At 50.3% G+C, this 19,059-nt stretch overlaps 1 protein-coding gene across 9 annotated transcripts in view; it reads left to right on the forward strand.

Annotated features, from left to right (window-relative positions):
- Positions 1 to 19,059, forward strand: part of FBRSL1 (fibrosin like 1) — a 1,377,451-nt gene that overhangs the window by 737,687 nt on the left and 620,705 nt on the right. For all 9 annotated transcript variants that reach the window (XM_069619989.1, XM_069619995.1, XM_069619992.1 and 6 more), the window contains exon 4: positions 9,264 to 9,299. In XM_069619989.1, coding sequence (XP_069476090.1) covers positions 9,264 to 9,299 — 36 coding nt within the window. The remainder of the gene's footprint in view (positions 1 to 9,263; positions 9,300 to 19,059) is intronic.

A 19,059-nucleotide genomic window follows, 5' to 3' on the forward strand; every position in this document is an offset into this window, starting at 1 on the left:
ATGAAACCAGATTTATCAGATCCGATAACTCCAGGCAACACACCCATTATTCTCTCTGCTAGAATTCCAGTGTATATTTTCACATCTGTGTTTAGTAGTGCAGTGGGTCTAAACAACCCACAGTTAGTGGAATCATTGTTGGGTTTTTCGAACAGCACTACCTTAGCCTCGGTCATCATTCAGGTCACCCCACCCCCCATCCGCACCGGAATGAGTTATATAGGCGGGTAAGAAAATGTTTTAACTCGCTGCAAAATATTTTATAAAACTGCCCCGTCTAGCTGTCGGGACTGGGTGCCTTGTTAGATGGGAGACGCGTTCTCGTCCTTTCCACCTCTTCTTCCGTGATTTCTCTATCTAGGTTTCCCCTGCACTCCTCTGTTATCTTGGTGAGCTGGATCTCATCCAAGCAAGACTTTATCCTGGAAACACTCGGGTGTTCTGAGGAGTAGAGTTGTTTGTATTATACTGCAAAGGCCTGTGTGTTCTCACCCAAGTTGGTGGTCATGGACCCATCTGGTTGTTTGATACCCCCTATATGGTGTTCCCCCTCTGTTGTTTTAACAGCCTTGCAAGCATCCTGCCGGCTTTATTGGCCCCGACATAGTGTCGCTGCATGAGGTGCAAAAGGGTCCTTTCGGCCCTCACGGATCTGAACATATTAAGTTGTCTCTGGGCTTCTTTCACTCTCTGCCTTCTCCCTGCACCTGCCCTCTGCAAATTCTTTCTGGGCCTCCCATGGGTCTGCCTCAAGGTCTTTTTCCAACCGGTCATTCTTTCCCTTTAGCTGCCCTGCGGGAGATCAGTTCCCCCCCTTATTACTGCTTTGAAGGCATCCCAGACTGTCCCTGGGGCAACTCCCTGCCTGTCGTTTAGTTTAAACTATTCTTTAATTTTGTCCCTCACAGCCTCCCTCCCGCAATAGCGCTTAGGAGTAAAGCGTTATATAAAAACAATAAATATAAATAAATACAAATCGCCCCATCTCTAAGCAGTTCATTTGGTAATCTCCAGGACCATAAACGGCTGTCTCTGTTGAGTCCCCCCAGAAAAATCCACATGGGTGCGTGATTGGATAAGGTAATCGGGTCTACTTTTGATATCTACCAGTGTTCCTAGGAATCCCAGGGAGCCTCATGCATACTCTATTCTGGAGAAGGTGCAGTGTACATGGGAGTAACATGTGTAGCCCGGTTCCCATCCCATCTTCTCACACCATAGATCTCTCATAGCTAAATCAGCTAACCGGTCTCTTACTGCTTTAGATGGGTGCTGTCTTTTGTTTGGGCCCCCACCACTCCTATCCCCCTCAGGCTCCCACGCTACATTGAGATCTCCTGTAAGTAAAATCTCCCCTACCACAAACCTTTCTAATTTCCCTAGTGTCTGAAATAGGAACCGGTCCTGTCCCACATTTGGGGCGTAACTGGTGCCTATCATCATCACTTTCCTCTCCAGCAAGATACGTGGGAAGATTAATCTCCCATTTGGGTCTGTTATACTTTTGCCCCCAAGAAATCTTTCAAGCCCACTAGTACCACCGCCGTCTTATTACTCGCATTTGCCTGATGGATTTGGGAAAATTGATGTCTATGTATTTTGTGGCTGTTCTCTTTCTCAATATGCGTTTCCTGCAGAGTTGTATCTGCCCCACCCCTCTTTATTTGTAATGCAATCTTTTTCCTCTTTACGGGGGTATTCATCCCTCTGACTTATGAGACCATATCAACAGTGGTTTCATTGATTTGGTTTCTCCCCCTGCGTCTTGTGCCCTCTCTCGGTTCCTTCCCCTTTGTTTTTGTCCAGCTGTGTCCTAGAGGCTCCTCTCCCTCGCCCTCCTCACCCAAGCCTTACCATCCTCCCCCCCCCCCCTTGTCCGGTTAGTGCTCGGTATCCAAGTATGCCACCCTAATGGGTGGAGACCGGCCCATGTTTCTACCCGGACCCTTGTGGTTTCCTCAACCATCTGGAAAATCCAAGTGGTGCCTCACTCCTTCCCGATTCAGGCCTGCCACAGTCTGTGCAATGTCATCTTTTGCTCCCCCATTTCCAGCAAAACGCCCCCAGTTTCGGTGTTCTGTAACTCTTATCAACTCCAGCCTGTTCCGGGTGGGCAGATCAGTCTACTTCCCCTCTCCTTTTAGAACCCCTCATTCCCTGCGTGGTGAGCCATTCCCATGGTCTCTTTCTACGTTGTTGTAATGCCCCATGTCTTTGTTCCCTGGGTCCTCCTCTCTGTCTTCGAGGCCCAGGATTGCCAGACCCCCCGCACAGGTAGTGGCTCTTTGCTGTTTCCTTTCCCATGGGAGCGTTAGACCAAATGGGAAGGTCCATTCGTATGGGATTTTTTTCCCTACTAGGAAGCTTGTTACCAGGCCCAATGCCCTTCTCTTCTGCAGTGTGGTGACGGCTAGGTCCTGAAAAAGGCTCACCTGTGAGCCAGTGATCGTAATCTTGTGCTGATTCCTGGCTGCTCGGAGTACCTTCTCTTTTTCGTGTTATGCTGCCAATGCGGCTAACGCATCCCTAGGTCTGACTCCCTCGCTGCTTCTCTTGGGGCCCACCCTGTTTATTCTGTCGATGCAAATCTCCTCCGGTGCCAAATCTGCCACGAGTCCTGCGAAGCATTGCTGAAGTATCACTTTCAGGTCTGCGTCTGGATTTGATTCTGCCAGGCCTTTCATTCTAATGTTAGATCGTCTGGAACGCTTCTCCAAGTCTTTGGTCTGGATTTCCAGATTACGCGTGGTGGCTGCTATCTGCTCCAGAAGTTCTGAGTTCTGCTTGTCCATTTCTTCTAGAGCTTGCACTCTCAGGTCCACTCTGTTTCCTAGGGAGTTGATTTCTTGCCTACCTCCTTTAGTGAACTTTTTATGTCCTCCATTCGGTTAGTCATTTGTTCCTGATAGGAGACGGTCATTCTCTCCTCCATCCCTTTCAGACAGGTCATGAGATCATCTATACTGAGGGCCATATCTTCTTGTGGGGCGCAGGACTCGCTCCTCCCCTCCCCGCCTCCTTCTTGCAGTTTGCCCCAGGGGCCCTGTACTGGCTCCTCTGAGAGCCTAGTCCAGCACTACTCTATTTGGCCCCTTCTTATGCTCTTCTTTCCGTCCTGCGCTGCTGGGGTTGCCTTTCCCTAATTTTCGGGCCTCTGCTTGCCCTGCAGAGTGTGTTACTCCCCCGGGGCCTTGTCCGTGTCAGCTTCTCTATCCTTTCAATGTGAGGGACCCCCACAAAGATTGCCGCTTATTCTTAATGGGGCAGTGGTTCTTCCCCTTTGCTTCCCGCTTCTGCAGGCTCTGTGGTCTGATGAGGGAGGAGGAGCCGATGGCTAGTTTCTGTGGGATCTGTGTTGCTCCATTCCTCCTCGGGCCATGCATCCCTCTCTTTTTATTAGTGAGTCCTTGGGGGAGTGGGGGGGTCCCGGCCGTTATATTGCCTCTGTTAGCGGTCTATGTTGCTGATAACGGCGGTGAAGGGTTGCTCCCCACCACGGGGAGCAACATATGTTCTACGCGGGAGGCCACATGTGTTACAGCGGGGTGGGAATCACCCTCTGCATTGGGGCGCTGCGTGTGTTGCACCCGGGGAGCAGTCTCTCCCTGTTTCACTTCACCGGCCCCCCAGTCAACTCTGCAGCAGCGATTTCCCCTCCACGCGCGGTTCTCCCCTTCTTCACCCCACCAGCAGCGCCACGCTCCCAGGGGTCCACCTCCGCTTGATCACTCCCTCCGATTGGATGCCTTGCAGAACGTCCCAGGGCTGAAGGCCCCACTGTCACCTGGGGGGCCACCAGCTCCACCCCTCCCGGGGGTAAGGGGGGTGGGCGCTAATGCCTCCCTTTTATCCACGGTGTCCCTGCGGTCCACAGCGTTCTCCAGGCGACTCTGGTGATTCCGCTGCTCCAACAGCAGGTGCCTGTCTTCATGACTGATGTATGGCGGTGGGAACAGTCTATATTTCAGCTAGGAGCTGTCCTCTCTCCGGGGCTTTTTTCTTGTTTTCACCGCTCTTCTGAGGCGAGTGCTTCCTCTCTGGGGTTGGGGGAGCAGGGGGGAGACTGCTCGTGTATTGCACTGCTTTACTTTCTCCACCTTTAAGGGCCTGGCCAGGAGCTCATGAGTGTGACTTCAATCTCCGGTGGCCAACTTTTTCTAAAAAATGTTTATGAAATTGAATGATGGTAGATCAACCTCTGGAAAATGTGTTCAGCTAATCTGCACACATTTCCCTATGCTCACCACATGACATACACATAGACCCATGTACTCTGGGTGGACACAGCCTACAGGCGCCGTCCCGCCCTGTCCCATTTAGTTGGAATATGACAGCCAAGAGTACCTCAAGGCATTTCAGAAGGGGAGGGAAAAACCTATCCCCTGCCATGGCCAGCTTAATTAATGAGAAAAGGCTCCATGGACCCTCCCTGTCTTTCGTTAGCTGCTGGTGGCAGCCTCACAAACTAATCAGAGTTAGTTCAAACAGGCCCACGCGAGGTGTGGTCACAGGACTAACAAAGGACAGGAAAACTGCAACAACCTTTGATATGCACTGTCAACATGAAACCAGCTCCCACCTCTCAATATCAAGGACAGTGAACGGTCATGTCTGGGACTATGTATATACAGTAGTCCTCCCCGCAGAGGGACCCCATTCAGAAAGCACAAGTATGTGGTTTGGCGGAAACCAAAAGTCCGGTCCCGCCGCAGATTCAAGGGAGACCTGCCGCTATTAACAGGAACCACATAAAGCTCAATTTACCAGAGAGACCCTTTGATTCACAACAGAAAGGAAGATGAGTGGGACTTAGTATTGCATGTTTTCACCCCTTTACCGTTTCTATTGCAAAGCACTCTGATTATGACCTCGTGCATACAGGAGATTGTTGGTGGAGACCCAGGATTGGTTAATCAAGGTAGGCTTATCCTACACCAATCACTGTTGCCCATTTGGCTTTGAAAGTAGACTGAGCCCCTCTTTTGGGCAGATCATCTGAAGACTTTGCAAAGGGGGGGGAACAGGAAGAACACAGCATTACACCCTTGGCTGAAGGTACAGTCTGCCTTACAGGTTCCGCCAGTGAAACAAGGACAGAATATCCAAAGAGGGGAAACAAGATCCCTCCCCTAAACCTCTCCCAGGGAACGGAGGCAGATACTGAATGCAGACAATCCGCTAGCGGCTCCAGAACCGGTACCAGCCAGCACACAGCATGCCCTGCTAGGCTCTGCAAGCAAGCTTCCTAGGTGGGAAGTGACGGAGTCTCTGAACCAAACCAAGGACAAGGCCGTTGCCTGCAACACTCTCCTCAGCTTTGGGTCGTCCGCTTTAAAGGACAAGAAAAGCCCAGTGAAGAAGCTAAGAGGAGTAAATCAGCAAGCATCAACCAGCGTCCACTTTAAAGGACATTTTCATGCCAGTTGAGCCCTTCGAGCTGCCACCAACTGCACAGATGACAGTTGTCACGCCACAGTCACTAACGTCGTCCGAGACACCTCGACCAATGCTTCATACCCGCCACCCAGCACTTAGGCAATGATTCGTGACCCGAGCCGCTGTGTAGGCCAGCCTGCAGCATTCCATCCATCCTCACTCTCCAAATTGCCTGCCGCCTGATACCCGCAGCTGTCTCCCATCTTACACTCTGTCGTAGGAGCCGCAAAGGACCCTGAAACCAACTCGACCCTTTGAGTACCGATAGCAAGATACATTATGGTTCTGTCCCACTGGACCTTCTTCAAAGGCCCCTAGTTACATTTTACAACCCATTGCTCCCTTTGTGCTAAAACCAAGTATCCTTGAACTATTGCGATTAATTACTTTACTGACTACCCCCTGTCAGTATCCAGAGGGCATCCCTTTTCCTTCTTTGAAACTGCCTGTCCTCTACATTCCTTTACCGGGTGGGTTGTATTTTGTTGTGTGCTAGAACTGTCCATTGTGATAATAATAAAGTAGATGTTTGTATACCTTGCCTTTACAGAACTTTTATTATTGGGTAATAATTGTATTTTCGCTGTGTTGCAACTAACCAACCATCCACGACCTTGCAGAGATAAGCCTGCTGTTCCATCCACGTTACCAAAATTGCACACGGATGTTCATAATTTGCTTGTGTTTCCACTCTGTTCGGTTCCCTTCTGGTGTGCTAGAGGTGTGGGGCTGATGGATGGTTTAGAACCCGATATTCATCCCTGGACCACTGGTGCCCCGGCAGCGGATTCATCACAGCAACAGGGGCTCGAATCATGATCCCATGCTTAGCAACTCATCTCTGATATTAAGCGCTCTGTTACTAAGCACATTACAAAAGAGCAATTGTAATTAAAATTATAAAGGTGGCATGCTGATCAAGTGTCACTGGGAACAAGAGGGAAAGGACCCTGTTCTCCATCTTCCTTGGGTGGGTGGATGGGTGGATGGGTGGGTGGATGGATGGATGGATGGATGGGTGGATGAGTGAGAGAGAGAGTGAGAGTGAGAGTTGATCAATGGATTGATCAGTGGGTGAATGGGGGATTGATGGATCAGTGGATGGATGGATTGGTGGCTGGATGGGTGAATGGATTCATTGGTGGGTGGGTGGATGGATTGATTGGTGGATGGATTAATCGGTCGGGGGATGGGTAGGGATAGATCTCAAGCTGTCACAGCCCTTTAAGTTAGAATTTTGGGGTTCAGTGCTGGCGTCGGGATGATGGACCACGAAACTAGTGAAGATAGCTGAATGGGGACCGGTGCCACGGGTCATTGATGAGTGACTTAGGGGGCTCCTCTGGGCACCAGCGATGGTAGTTCCATGCCCAGGGAGTGGAAGATGACGCTGTGGAATGGAAGGCGACAGACCAGATTGGATTGTGGAAACAAAAGTTTCTCCTGGGCACAAGCACTTGACCCCTTCATCGAATTAGATGTCATTTCAGGGATTAAGGTTTCAGATGACTCTCTTGGAACAGGTGAGAAAGAAACACTACAAGCTGGAGGTACACAATACGCAGACATGGATCTTCGAGTCTCCGCTTCTGCCTGTGGCCTGGGCTCCAGCTCTCAAAGGAAACCTTTTTGTTTCCCACTCTGGTTTCTACAAGGAGGTGTAATGTCTGTAAAATTAGGGGCTTTCAGCTGTTGGGTGATTATTTCAATGTATTTTGAAACCAATGATTTGCAAGACTGCTCCCAAGTACTGGAACCGTTGTGCTGGGGCTGAGTAGAGCAGGTGGGGCCACTGGCAAAGCTTCCAAAGCCCAGGTGGGACCACTGGCAAAGCTTCCAAAGCCCAGGTGGGGCCACTGGCAAAGCTTCCAAAGCCCAGGTGGGGCCACTGGCGAAGCTTGCAAAGCCCAGGTGGGGCCACTGGCGAAGCTTGCAAAGCCCAGGTGGGGCCACTGGCGAAGCTTTCAAAGCCCAGATGGGGCCACTGAAGCTTTCAAAGCCCAGGTGGGGCCACGCCTAGTTGAGGCCACTGTCAAAGCTTTCAAAGCCCAGGTGGGGCCACTAGCAAAGCTTTCAAAGCCCAGGTGGGGTCACGGCCGAAGCTTTCAAAGCCCAGGTGGGGTCACGGCCGAAGCTTTCAAAGCCCAGGTGGGGCCACTGTCGAAGCTTGCAAAGCCCAGGTGGGGTCACTGTCGAAGCTTGCAAAGCCCAGGTGGGGCCACTAGCTAATTTTGCAAAGCCCAGGTGGGGCCACTAGCAAACCTAGTGACTGGCTCACCTGGACCTTGGAAGCTTTGCTGTCTGATTGCTTGGGCACATCGTCTCCAAACTCTTCTGAAGTGCTTCCCCTCGTCAGAAGCTCGTTGCTAGTTCTTCTCAGCACGAAGTGCAAAGCATCCAGCACTTAAAAGAATGGTCTCCTGCATTTTGTTTGAAATACATTGACAACCTCATCAGTGGCACCTTGAAAATGGCAACTCTTTATGGTGATATGTACATTTGTTCCAAATATGAGCCATCCCATGTTCTCCTGTGAACTAGTATAGAAGGACCCTTTGCCACTCTGCAGCAAATGTTCCAATGTAAGAAGAATAGATCGACTGGAAGAGGGACATTGCTCAGCTCAAGCGTGTCTGTCTCGCTCTGAGTGCACACCGGTGTGAGTGCTAGTGCGTGCAGCTGTTTTAGCATGTGGATGGTTCATGAGCATGCAGGTGGTATGTGTGCGCCCGCTCCCAGAGATATATGCACATGCAGGCGTGTTAGCATGTTCAGAGGGGTGTGCATGCACAGAGATGCCCATGCCTGGTGGGAGGGCGGAGGAGTGTGCATGCTGAATTGTCTATCCCAACCCTAAGCTAGTCAGTGACGTATGCAGCAGACATGTCCAGATCGCCACAACCCCAATCTTCATGCAATGCTATTTAGGAATCAAAGGGCAGCTACTGGGGGCACCTGGATTTTCCAAGGGGTGGTGGTTTGGCATCACTATCTGCTTTTTCAGCCAAAGTAAGTGACAGTGTCACCAAGGCCGGCCTTGGGGCAGGGCCGCCCAAGCGACTGCCTGGGGTGCCATTAGCCCCCTGCCACTCCAACTCGGGAGTCTTTCAAGGTCTACAGCGAGCTGGCGTGGTGAGAGAAGGCGCAGCAGGCACCCTGTTCAAATTAAAAGCACCCCATTCTCTGGAGCACAGCGCTTTAAATAATAGGGCTCTGTGGCACCTATTGAAAAATGTGGCATCCCCTGCATGACTAGTGGTGCACGGGGGAGGCGGGATGCCACATTTTTGTTTTGCTGTCTGGGGTGCTGCAACCTCTAAGGTCGGCCCAGCCTGTCACCAGCTAGTTATCCTTGCAGTGCTGGTCAGGTGACATTGCTAGGCCTTCGGGGCACACATGGCACTATGAGATGCATGGCAGCTGAGGACTTTTACTCGGACGGAGGCGGCGTGATGGCCTAGGTGTTGAGGGGGAGAGACTCATTGAAGAGATTGTTCTTTTCTGAATTGTAGGAGTGTGAGAAGCCTGCCTGCTTCTCAGCCTCTGCAACTTTTTCTTCAACCACATCATCGTCTTCCAAAGTCTGTAATCACCCGATTCAAGATTTCAGTTTTGCCAGGGAGGGCAGCCGTGGTGAAACCTCTATGTAGCTAGGCCGCATTGTTGTAGTGTTAATCATCTCAAGGATTGTATCCTTTCTGATTTGGGCGTAGTGGGTGTTTTTCTACCATAGTTATCAGCCATAATGTGCATGTTCTTTGTTGAGAAAGTGTTTTTTCGCATGCTGTAGACTGACTGTTTGTTTTCTGTGTTCTTTCCTCCCACAGAGCTCGGCGCAGTATTTCTCCGGAAGAGGGTACTCTGTAAGTGAATTACTGCTACTTTATATACTTGAAGCATACTTTCTAGTTGTCCGTTCCTATTTCATCTCTGCAGTTATCCACTCTGGCCAAGTGATCAGAAAATAGGTCTGGGACCGATTTTCCTTTGAGGCAGTAGACTTTAAGATGAACCGAAGGCCAGCCTGGTAGGAGATTTACCAGGCACACCAGTGTAATTGTACATGCACTTCTCGTGAGATTGCGAACAGAATTCTGTGGTGGTGTTCGCCCCCCACAAATGCAGCATTGGTCAACTGTGTTCACTCACATAAAGAATGGGATCCAAACTTTAATAACTGTGGTCATCCTGGCTACCTTAGTAGCGGCACCTTCTGCACATCATGCCCCCATTGCTGTGCCGGGGCCGGTGCCCTTTGGTGGCATGCTGGAGTTTTTGTTTTTTAAATACTGTGGCATAACTAGCGTGGGTAAATTGCCCCTTTGTAGTGTGGTCCCAAGAATGAAGTGATGGTCTTGGTGCATTCAGCGAGTGACATGGTCGTCCCGCATTTATTCAAAGGAAAAGGAAAGCCATTCTCCACTGGCACTTCTTGGTCTCTTCGATAGAGGGTATTGAAGGGATAGACAACGGGACATTTCATTCCACACTTTGAACCAGGGGAGCTACTTCTGAGGCTCTGCTTGTAGTATGGCCTTTCCAGACCACGCCCAGGGCTGGACTGGCCATAAGGCATGCACTCATTTTCCCAATTCAGTTGTAATCAGTGCCTTTGAGTTGGCGGCTTCAATTATGAACATGCACTTCTTCCAGTGTTGAGAGGGATTTAGGGGGGGGCTCTGTTGTTGCTGAGATGAGTCAGGAGTGCAAGTACTAGGACAGTGCGTCTTTGCTATTCATTGTGGTTTGCTCGCCCCTAGTTTTCAGAAGTGGAAAAGACAAGTGGTGAACCAATACCTTTCAAAGCACAGTGCCCCTTTACTATGTAATGCACAGAAGGGTCAAACAGGTCCTTTGTCTGCTTCATCAAAAATGGCACCATAGCGGTGTGAGCCACTGCTTCAACAATCCATTTATTCATTCAAAACAGGGGTGGAAATGGGTTATCGTAATTATTTCCTGTGGATTTGCAGAAATACCATATGAAGGATTCATGGAAATCTTTAGCCATTAGTGCCACCCCTGGCCTTTTTCTCAGTCGGGCAGAGATTCAATATTACGGCATACAGTAAATGGTAACTACCACATGCGGTAATTATTTATATGTCTTTAGAGGGTTTATTAATCACGGTGCCTGTAGGTATCAATGTGCCAGTGCACTTATTATTAACAGCATATGGCAGGAAACGTAGTTATTAAGTATTCCCATGTGCTTGTTAAAAGGTCCACTGGGCCGTGTCTGAGTTAAGTCCAAATGCACAAATGAGATTTTTCAATGTGCACTTTCATTACTGGTAATACCCCACCTCCCCGCCCCCATCTATAATCCAACAAACCGACCACAGGTCCATTGTCACCCATTTTATCAATGGGAGGGACTGTAATAAGGGTAAGGGGACACAGGACGTGGGGGTATGACTAACCTCAATCATTGGGTGGCTTACATTTGGACAGAAAATGTAAAATGTTCAGAAGACCAGATGGACTCGCTTGCAGGGTCAGAAGCAGGGAGTTTCGGGTGTCTGATTATAGCCCGTAGGCCAGGTCTTTTTCTGCTATTCAATATCCTCCCCGAGTTAAAAGCCTGAGGTGCAGGCAAGGGCTTTTAGCGCTGGGGGTAGGGGGACAGGGGGATGCTGCCATAGGGTGAGGCAGAAAGGCTTTAATGCTATTAGAGCTTTTCACCCATTGAGGATAGAATGTTCTGTTAAAAACAGGGAGAGACAAAGGCGATGTTATGAATGATTGGATTGAAGGCCCATACCAGCTGTTAATGCCCTCTACAACCACCTTGTTTTCAATTGATTTTATCCATGGTTCGTTGTCTCGGCTCTAGGAACTCGATTCTAGGAGGCTCTCCAAAGAGAGACCTCTTTGCTGGTCCGCCATGTTGGCCTTGGAGGCTTCTCATTTCTAAGACCCTCTCCCTAGTGTGGCCAGCCCTGTGTTAGTGGCTGGTGGAAGGTTATCTGACAGAGTCTTTAATTCCTTCTGAATCAGACATACAGCTTCTTTCAGCCCAAGTGATCACCTGCACAGCCTGGGCGCGATTCTAGGTAAAAAAGACCCTTCCTTTTAGTGGGGCGTCTACACACTATGGCCAAGGCATTTTGATGAAAAAAAACCACTGGAAGTGCGATTTGGCTGAATTTCAGCCGTTCATATTTTCCGAACGGCCGTTAAGTTCGACCAGATCACGCATTCGGTGCTGGGGGCTGCAGGGGTGTCATATATTGTGAGTGGGGAAAAGCTGTCCCGAAAAGAAGGGGAAGAAAAGGAAAGGACCCTGCAGCGCCGTTCCCGATCACGGAAGTGAATGGGAACAGGTGTTGTGGGGACACAGCGAGTCGGAATGCAAGGTAAGTAGGGGGTGGGGGCGGGGGTGGGTTGTGTGTAGGGGTGTGTTGGGTTGCGGGTAGGGGCGTGGGCCAAGTCAGTAATGTTCAGGGGAAAAAATACCAGAGATTATTTCGAAAAAATTATCTTTTGTCTTTTCTCCCTCGAACATTTCTAATTCGGTCTTTCAACCCCAATCCGATTAGAGGCACATGAAAAACTCTTAATTACCCAGGGAAGTTATTCCAACTGCATTTCCTGTGTACATCTCTCTACTATGTGGAGGCTAAACGCCAGCTTTTGTTGGTTTTCCCCAATCAGTTTATTTAAAATAAAAAATAAAAATATGCGCCATTTTGCAAAAATACATCCATAATAGTCAATACAATGTGGTGGCAGGGTTATGCATGCACATACAACAAAACGAACCTTCTCTGCCACGCAGAGGCGTAGACAGGGTAGGGCCTGAGTGGGCAAGGCCCACACAAAATCTGTAAATTCCCGTTAAGCAGCTCTGTGTCGGCGTGTACAGATGTTAATGTCGCTGCGGTGGGCCCAACTACATTAGCTTCAAGCCCCACTTGTCAGAGAATCCAGGCTACGCCTCTGTCTGCCCAGTGCATGTTGAATCTTAAGATCAGACGCAGAAATATCAATTTCAAAAATGGCTTTCTTCTACCATGCAATGTTCAACTCTGTTCTGCGGCCACCTTTGTGTTGGTGCCAATGTTGACGTTGACTCGTACTCTGCAGGAGATTGCGTGTGCTCCTTCAAGACCGCCTTCACCGTACCCGTTTTTTCCGCCATCTGGCCCAGAATGCCCAGCGAGTTTGGCTTCCTTTCTTTTTGAACACTAATAAGGAATTATGAATTCGTCGAAAACAGCTGTATGCTTTGCTTTAATTGGCAGGCTCAGCAAACTGTGGTGTGTGCGGCACCCCCCCCACCCCCGGATCCAAGAGATGGGGGTAAGAAGCTGTCAATTAACGCAGTGTGACTTTGCCACGACACCCGCCCTCCTCGTACCCCACACACACTTCTTTAAATTGTACAAGTGTTGTAGTCGTGGCCAAGGGCGGGCTTCCCACCCTAGATCCTTGCCTTTTCCGTAATGCCGCGTAAGACGAGAGCTGCGGCATGGGCCTAAGCAGCTAGCAGAGGTAACGGCTCAGAAGAAGCCTATTAACACCATGGGGGGGATTTATCCTAGTGCTATGAAAACTGCAAATTGTTGTTAGGGAGGTGCGGGTGGGGGGGGAACGCATAAGAGCTGTTTGGGTCCGCCCCCCAATTATATAGGAAAGCAACACAGAAAGCTTTGAAAGAAAACCTAAAATGTCACAACAGCCAGAGTGATGAAATGAAACATTTATATGCAAAATAATTGTGTTCCAGTACCTGGATAGTGCAGGAGGTTTAGCAGGGAAGCGGGGAGCCGTGATGGACTGGTCACACCTTGCTAGGAGGGCACCATAGCTCTGAGCATAGCGCAGAACCTTCCTGAGCCTTCATAGAACATTGCGTCCGCTGCTGATCACTGGACCCGGATAGCAAAAGCTACCCTGCTGCCTTCCTACACTCATCCCGGCTCCACTGTGAATCCTTCCGTCTACTGTACAGCGTTCGGTTGCGACCCAGCTCGGTACAACACCTTCCATCACCGCTTTCCTCAAAACATACGTCTTTACCGACACCTAGTCCAGCCAAACCCTCTCCCTTGTCATCCTGTGTCTGTCCTGATCTTCCTATCCTGTCAACGCTACCCTGCTGCCTTCCTACACTCATCCCGGCTCCACTGTGAATCCTTCCGTCTGTTGTACAGCGTTCGGTTGCGACCCAGCTCGGTACCACACCTTCCATCACCACTTTCCTCAAAACATACGTCTTTACCGACACCTAGTCCAGCCAAACCCTCTCCCTTGTCATCCTGTGTCTATCCTGATCTTCCTATCCTGTCATGAAAATATTCTAACTTCTTTTTCACCTCACCCGCCCTTTGAACTTTGTAAGGTGCTCTGAGACTCTCTGGGTAGGGCCAGTGCTGGACAAATATTCCAATTATTTAAATATGCTTACCTGTCTGGTAAGCTGAAGCTGAAGATGCTGAACCCTGGGTGGCACACGAGCAATGCAAGAGTGTTCCCAGGTATGGTGAATGGAGACATACGTAAACTAGTGGTGTCGAGGCTCAAAAGTCAGTTGGTCGGTCACCGTGTAGATCGGACCCCAGGATAAAGGTCTGAGATGGGAGGGCTATGCTCCACTGGAAAAACGAAAGTGGAAAAATATACAACTCAAATAGACAATTCAAATAGTCATCCTGAAGACCCCAAGCCACCTCACTGAAAATCTCAGCATCTCCAGAGGCCTGTGATCCATCAGAAGTAGGGAAACGTGCAGACTTGAATTACAACACTGCAGGAACGAAAGAACCAGAAGACAGTCCTTCTCTGTCTGTGCTCCAAGACTCTGGTATCTCTTCCCAGTCTTGTCCCATCACTTCTACAGTAGCTCAAGACTTCCTCTTCAAGGAATGGCTCCTCCTTAAAACCTAGGTCCACACACCCTGCACTCCCACCCTATCTGAGACTCGGTGATCTGTTCCCCACTTTCTCCCCCCACCCCGGTTGCTTGCAGATCCCTTGCTGCCAATTGATCGCCCTCGCCCTTCCCTGTTAGTTCCCTGCTTCTTTTGTTCTCTGCTTCCCTCTCTGTGTTCGTCAACCTCTGATTGTAAAGAGCTCTGTTGCTTCTCAAGGCTATGTCCGCACTCAATAAATAACCTAACAATAATAAGAGTAAAAGCCATGATTCTGATGATTACATTCAACCTAAAAATGTGAAGCTGGAGACACTGCGGCATCGTATGAAAAGAGCGTTTTAATAGTGTCTTTTGTGCATTGGTGTAAAGTTTATGGGGTTAGCAAAAAAAAGGGGAAAAGGGTAAGTCTCAAAAAATCCAATTTCGGGAACAAAAATCATTAGATTGAAACAGTAAAAGAACAACCTTCCAAAAGAATTGCAAGTTCAGGCAGCTTGATTTCATAAGACGTTTTCACATGGAACCGAAATTACATCTTTCTGAGAATCACGATTTTGATTCTAAACAATGTGGTTGCCTTCCTACCAAGACCCTTGGCAAAATAAGAGGTTCTGGGTGGAAACTGCCTAGTCTGTAGTTGATTGGATTAATAACACACTCTGCAAATTGTAATGTTGCGTGGTGGCATATACAACGTGCACATGTCTTTCTATCAGTCTGTCCATCTGTTTGTGGATTGTAGGTGGTTTTCGGTTACAAGTTCAGACTTTACATCTGTCTGAGCCCGAGGTTATGTGATATTGTATGAGTCCTCAAGCAGGAAACGTCAGCGCTTCACACTTGTGGATGCGCCCCATCTGTGGTCAGGCCCTTGTTCCTCATAAGGCCGCCCTCTGGTTGGTGAAGTTGGAGGCCCTGCTGCTCTGGCCTCGGTTCCCACCTGCCTAATCTCACAAGCTCTGAGCCTGTGGTTAGTCCAGGGCCTACAGTTGTCACCGCGTGGTTTCCCCCAAGCGTGGGCTGGAGGGTTGAGATGCACCGAGCGGTTAAGGGTGCGAAGAGTCGCTCGGGTATCAGATTGTCGACTCCATCCGATATAATCAAGAATCTTTTTTTTTTTCCTAAGAATACATCGAATAGCGGAAGAGCTCAAACCGCATGAAAAGATTCTAGCGTCTGGGTGACAATTTCTTATCTTAAAAGGATGGAGGTGGCGAGTTTGCTTCCAACACCTTGGGTTTCACGCTTTTCTCACATGCCCCGAGCGTGTAGCAGCAACAAATTAAAAGATTTTTTTTTTTAAATGCACATGATTACATTTGCAGGGATTAGTTATCGACGCCAATGTACTGGAGCTGAGCCAAGCTCAAGCTTTGGCAGAAATCCTGATTTTTCTGAATTTGATTCCCTACTCGATGCCATGGAAAGAGACTTTTTAAGTCTGTATGATGTCTTCTGATGGAAGAGCTTCTACTGGTAACCACCTCTTAAATTCACATCCGTTGGGAAACCTATCCTTTCCCGCCAATCTGCGTTATGGACTACAGAAACCTAAGCCATGTGAACCATTGCTGTATGTAGGGTGACCAGATTTTGAACAAACATAAAAGTAGGACTAGCGCCGCCATGACAGTCAACCCCTAACTGCCCCGGTCGTTCTCACCCCCCAACAATTGCTGCCCACTATCCCTCATCCGACTGGGCAGGATTGCTCATGAAAATAAATGAAATTTCCAGCACTTCGCTATTTCCATATGAAATATGGATATGGCAGATTCGGCTGTGATGCTAGGCATGTTGAAAACAAAAGGACTTTTGCTTTGCTTGTTGTAACAGGCTCTGCAGTGAGTGTCTTATCCACTCCCGTGGTGCAATCGGTAAAGGTAGGCGGCAGAGAATAGAAAGGTCGGGGGTTCGAACCTCCCTTGGGGTGGAAGAGATGTAGCAAGAAACCTGGATTGTAGATTTGATTTATTGTATCTCGGCAATGGGTTTTGCCGAGATACAAGGGTTTTTAAATTTAAAATCTCTCGAGGATTTAAAAAACTCTTGAGGAGTCCTAATTCAGGGGCAGTGCCAGCAAAACCCGAGACTTCTAGTGAACCTACGTATGGGCACAGACAATGGGCATCCCTATAGATATCTGAAGGAAAGGGGGGGCGGCCATTTTGAAACTGCTCAATGGAGGGAGGTGAGTTTGAGGTATGTCGAGAGGATTGCTTTGGGTAGTGGGTTACATTTCCCCAGGTGGCCTTCTTCTTTGAAGGCACAAGTGGAATGCAGCGCCAATCCCAAATGCCAAAGGAGTTATCACCTCGCAACCCCTAACTAACAGTGGCGGTTAGGCCCTACCTGAAGGCCACTTACCCCCTCCAATCGCCCGCCAAGGAGGGACTCCAGAAACTGCTGTGAAAGAGGTACCCACCCACCTCGGCGTGGCCATGTTACAGTATTTTGTGAACGTTCCTTTTGCTAATATTTTAATGGCACTTTTTATAGGGGGAATGAGTTAGGAAATATATTGTTGACTTTTAGAGAAGTGAGGGGTAGGGAGTATCAGATGGTGTATGAAGGGGTTTGCCCCCATAACAAATACCGAGGTGAAACTGGCACTGCAAAGAAATGTCAAGTATCCAGGGAGGACCACAGGGCTCATTGCTTTCATGGGCTTCTCGCCTTACTCTGATTTGACCCCCAGTTTCTTTGTCTATTGATAAAATATGTCCGATAAAAATATAAATCATTTATATATATTTGCCTATAGCCCTTTGCAAATGTAGTGGTGTCTCCATGCCCGGTATCACGCCACCCAGCTACTGGATGCCGACTCGCTCTGTCCCATGCAGTTCAGTCACTTCTAGGCCCACGGCTACTAGAGTTTGAGACATAAGCTTTTCTGCCATGGCTCCAAGCTCCTCACACCGTCTTCCCATGTGTCCCACACTCCTCACGTGGTTGGTCCGTGTGCCCGATACTACCGGTACGGTTTGTCAATGTGCTCTAAGATGCTTGCATTCTTTTGTCCCCAAGCTTCCTATGCTGTCTTTCCATGTGCCCCAACCTCCTCCCGCTGCCTGTTGTGCTCCTAGCTCCTCAGCGGGTCTGTCCAATGCCCCTCCAGCTACCCACACTGGGCATGTGCCCCAACCTCCTCCCGCTGCCTGTTCTTGTGCTTCAAGCTCCTCAGCGGGTCTGTCCAATGCCCCTCCAGCTACCCACACTGGGCATGTGCCCCAACCTCCTCCCGCTGCCTGTTGTGCTCCAAGCTCCTCAGCGGGCATGTCCAATACCCCTCCAGCTACCCACACTGGGCATGTGCCCCAACCTCCTCCCGCTGCCTGTTGTGCTCCAAGCTCCTCAGCGGGTCTGTCCAATGCCCCTCCAGCTACCCACACTGGGCATGTGCCCCAACCTCCTCCCGCTGCCTGTTATGCTCCAAGCTCCTCGGCGGGTCTGTCCAATGCCCCTCCAGCTACCCACACTGGGCATGTGCCCCAACCTCCTCCCGCTGCCTGTTGTGCTCCAAGCTCCTCAGCAGGTATGTCTAATGCCCCTCCAGCTACCCACACTGGGCATGATCCCCAACCTCCTCCCGCTGCCTGTTGTGCTCCTAGCTCCTCAGCGGGTCTGTCCAATGCCCCTCCAGCTACCCACACTGGGCATGTGCCCCAACCTCCTCCCGCTGCCTGTTCTTGTGCTTCAAGCTCCTCAGCGGGTCTGTCCAATGCCCCTCCAGCTACCCACACTGGGCATGTGCCCCAACCTCCTCCCGCTGCCTGTTGTGCTCCAAGCTCCTCAGCGGGCATGTCCAATACCCCTCCAGCTACCCACACTGGGCATGTGCCCCAACCTCCTCCCGCTGCCTGTTGTGCTCCAAGCTCCTCAGCGGGTCTGTCCAATGCCCCTCCAGCTACCCACACTGGGCATGTGCCCCAACCTCCTCCCGCTGCCTGTTATGCTCCAAGCTCCACAGCGGGTCTGTCCAATGCCCCTCCAGCTACCCACACTGGGCATGATCCCCAACCTCCTCCCGCTGCCTGTTGTGCTCCAAGCTCCTCAGCGGGCATGTCCAATGCCCTCCAGCTACCCACACTGGGCATGTGCCCCAACCTCCTCCCGCTGCCTGTTGTGCTCCAAGCTCCTCAGCGGGTCTGTCCAATGCCCCTCCAGCTACCCACACTGGGCATGTGCCCCAACCTCCTCCCGCTGCCTGTTGTGCTCCAAGCTCCTCAGCGGGTATGTCCAATGCCCTCCAGCTACCCACACTGGGCATGTGCCCCAACCTCCTCCCGCTGCCTGTTGTGCTCCAAGCTCCTCGGCGGGTCTGTCCAATGCCCCTCCAGCTACCCACACTGGGCATGTGCCCCAACCTCCTCCCGCTGCCTGTTGTACTCCAAGCTCCTCAGCGGGTATGACCAATGCCCCTCCAGCTACCCACACTGGGCATGTGCCCCAACCTCCTCCCGCTGCCTGTTGTGCTCCAAGCTCCTCAGCGGGTCTGTCCAATGCCCCTCCAGCTACCCACATCGGGCATGTGCCCCAACCTCCTCCCGCTGCCTGTTGTTCTCCAAGCTCCTCAGCGGGTCTGTCCAATGCCACTCCAGATACCCACACTGGGCAAGTGTCCCAAGCTTCTCGGGTAGTCTGGCCATGTGTGCCAATCTTCTCACCCTCTTCATGTGCTTCGGGTTCTTCACACTCCCGCCACCCATGTGCCATGGTCCCTCATACTGCCTAGCCATGC

Source organism: Ambystoma mexicanum, chromosome 10 (genome assembly GCF_040938575.1).
Source record: "Ambystoma mexicanum isolate Mex_15411 chromosome 10, UKY_AmexF1_1, whole genome shotgun sequence".
NCBI lineage: Eukaryota > Metazoa > Chordata > Amphibia > Caudata > Ambystomatidae > Ambystoma > Ambystoma mexicanum.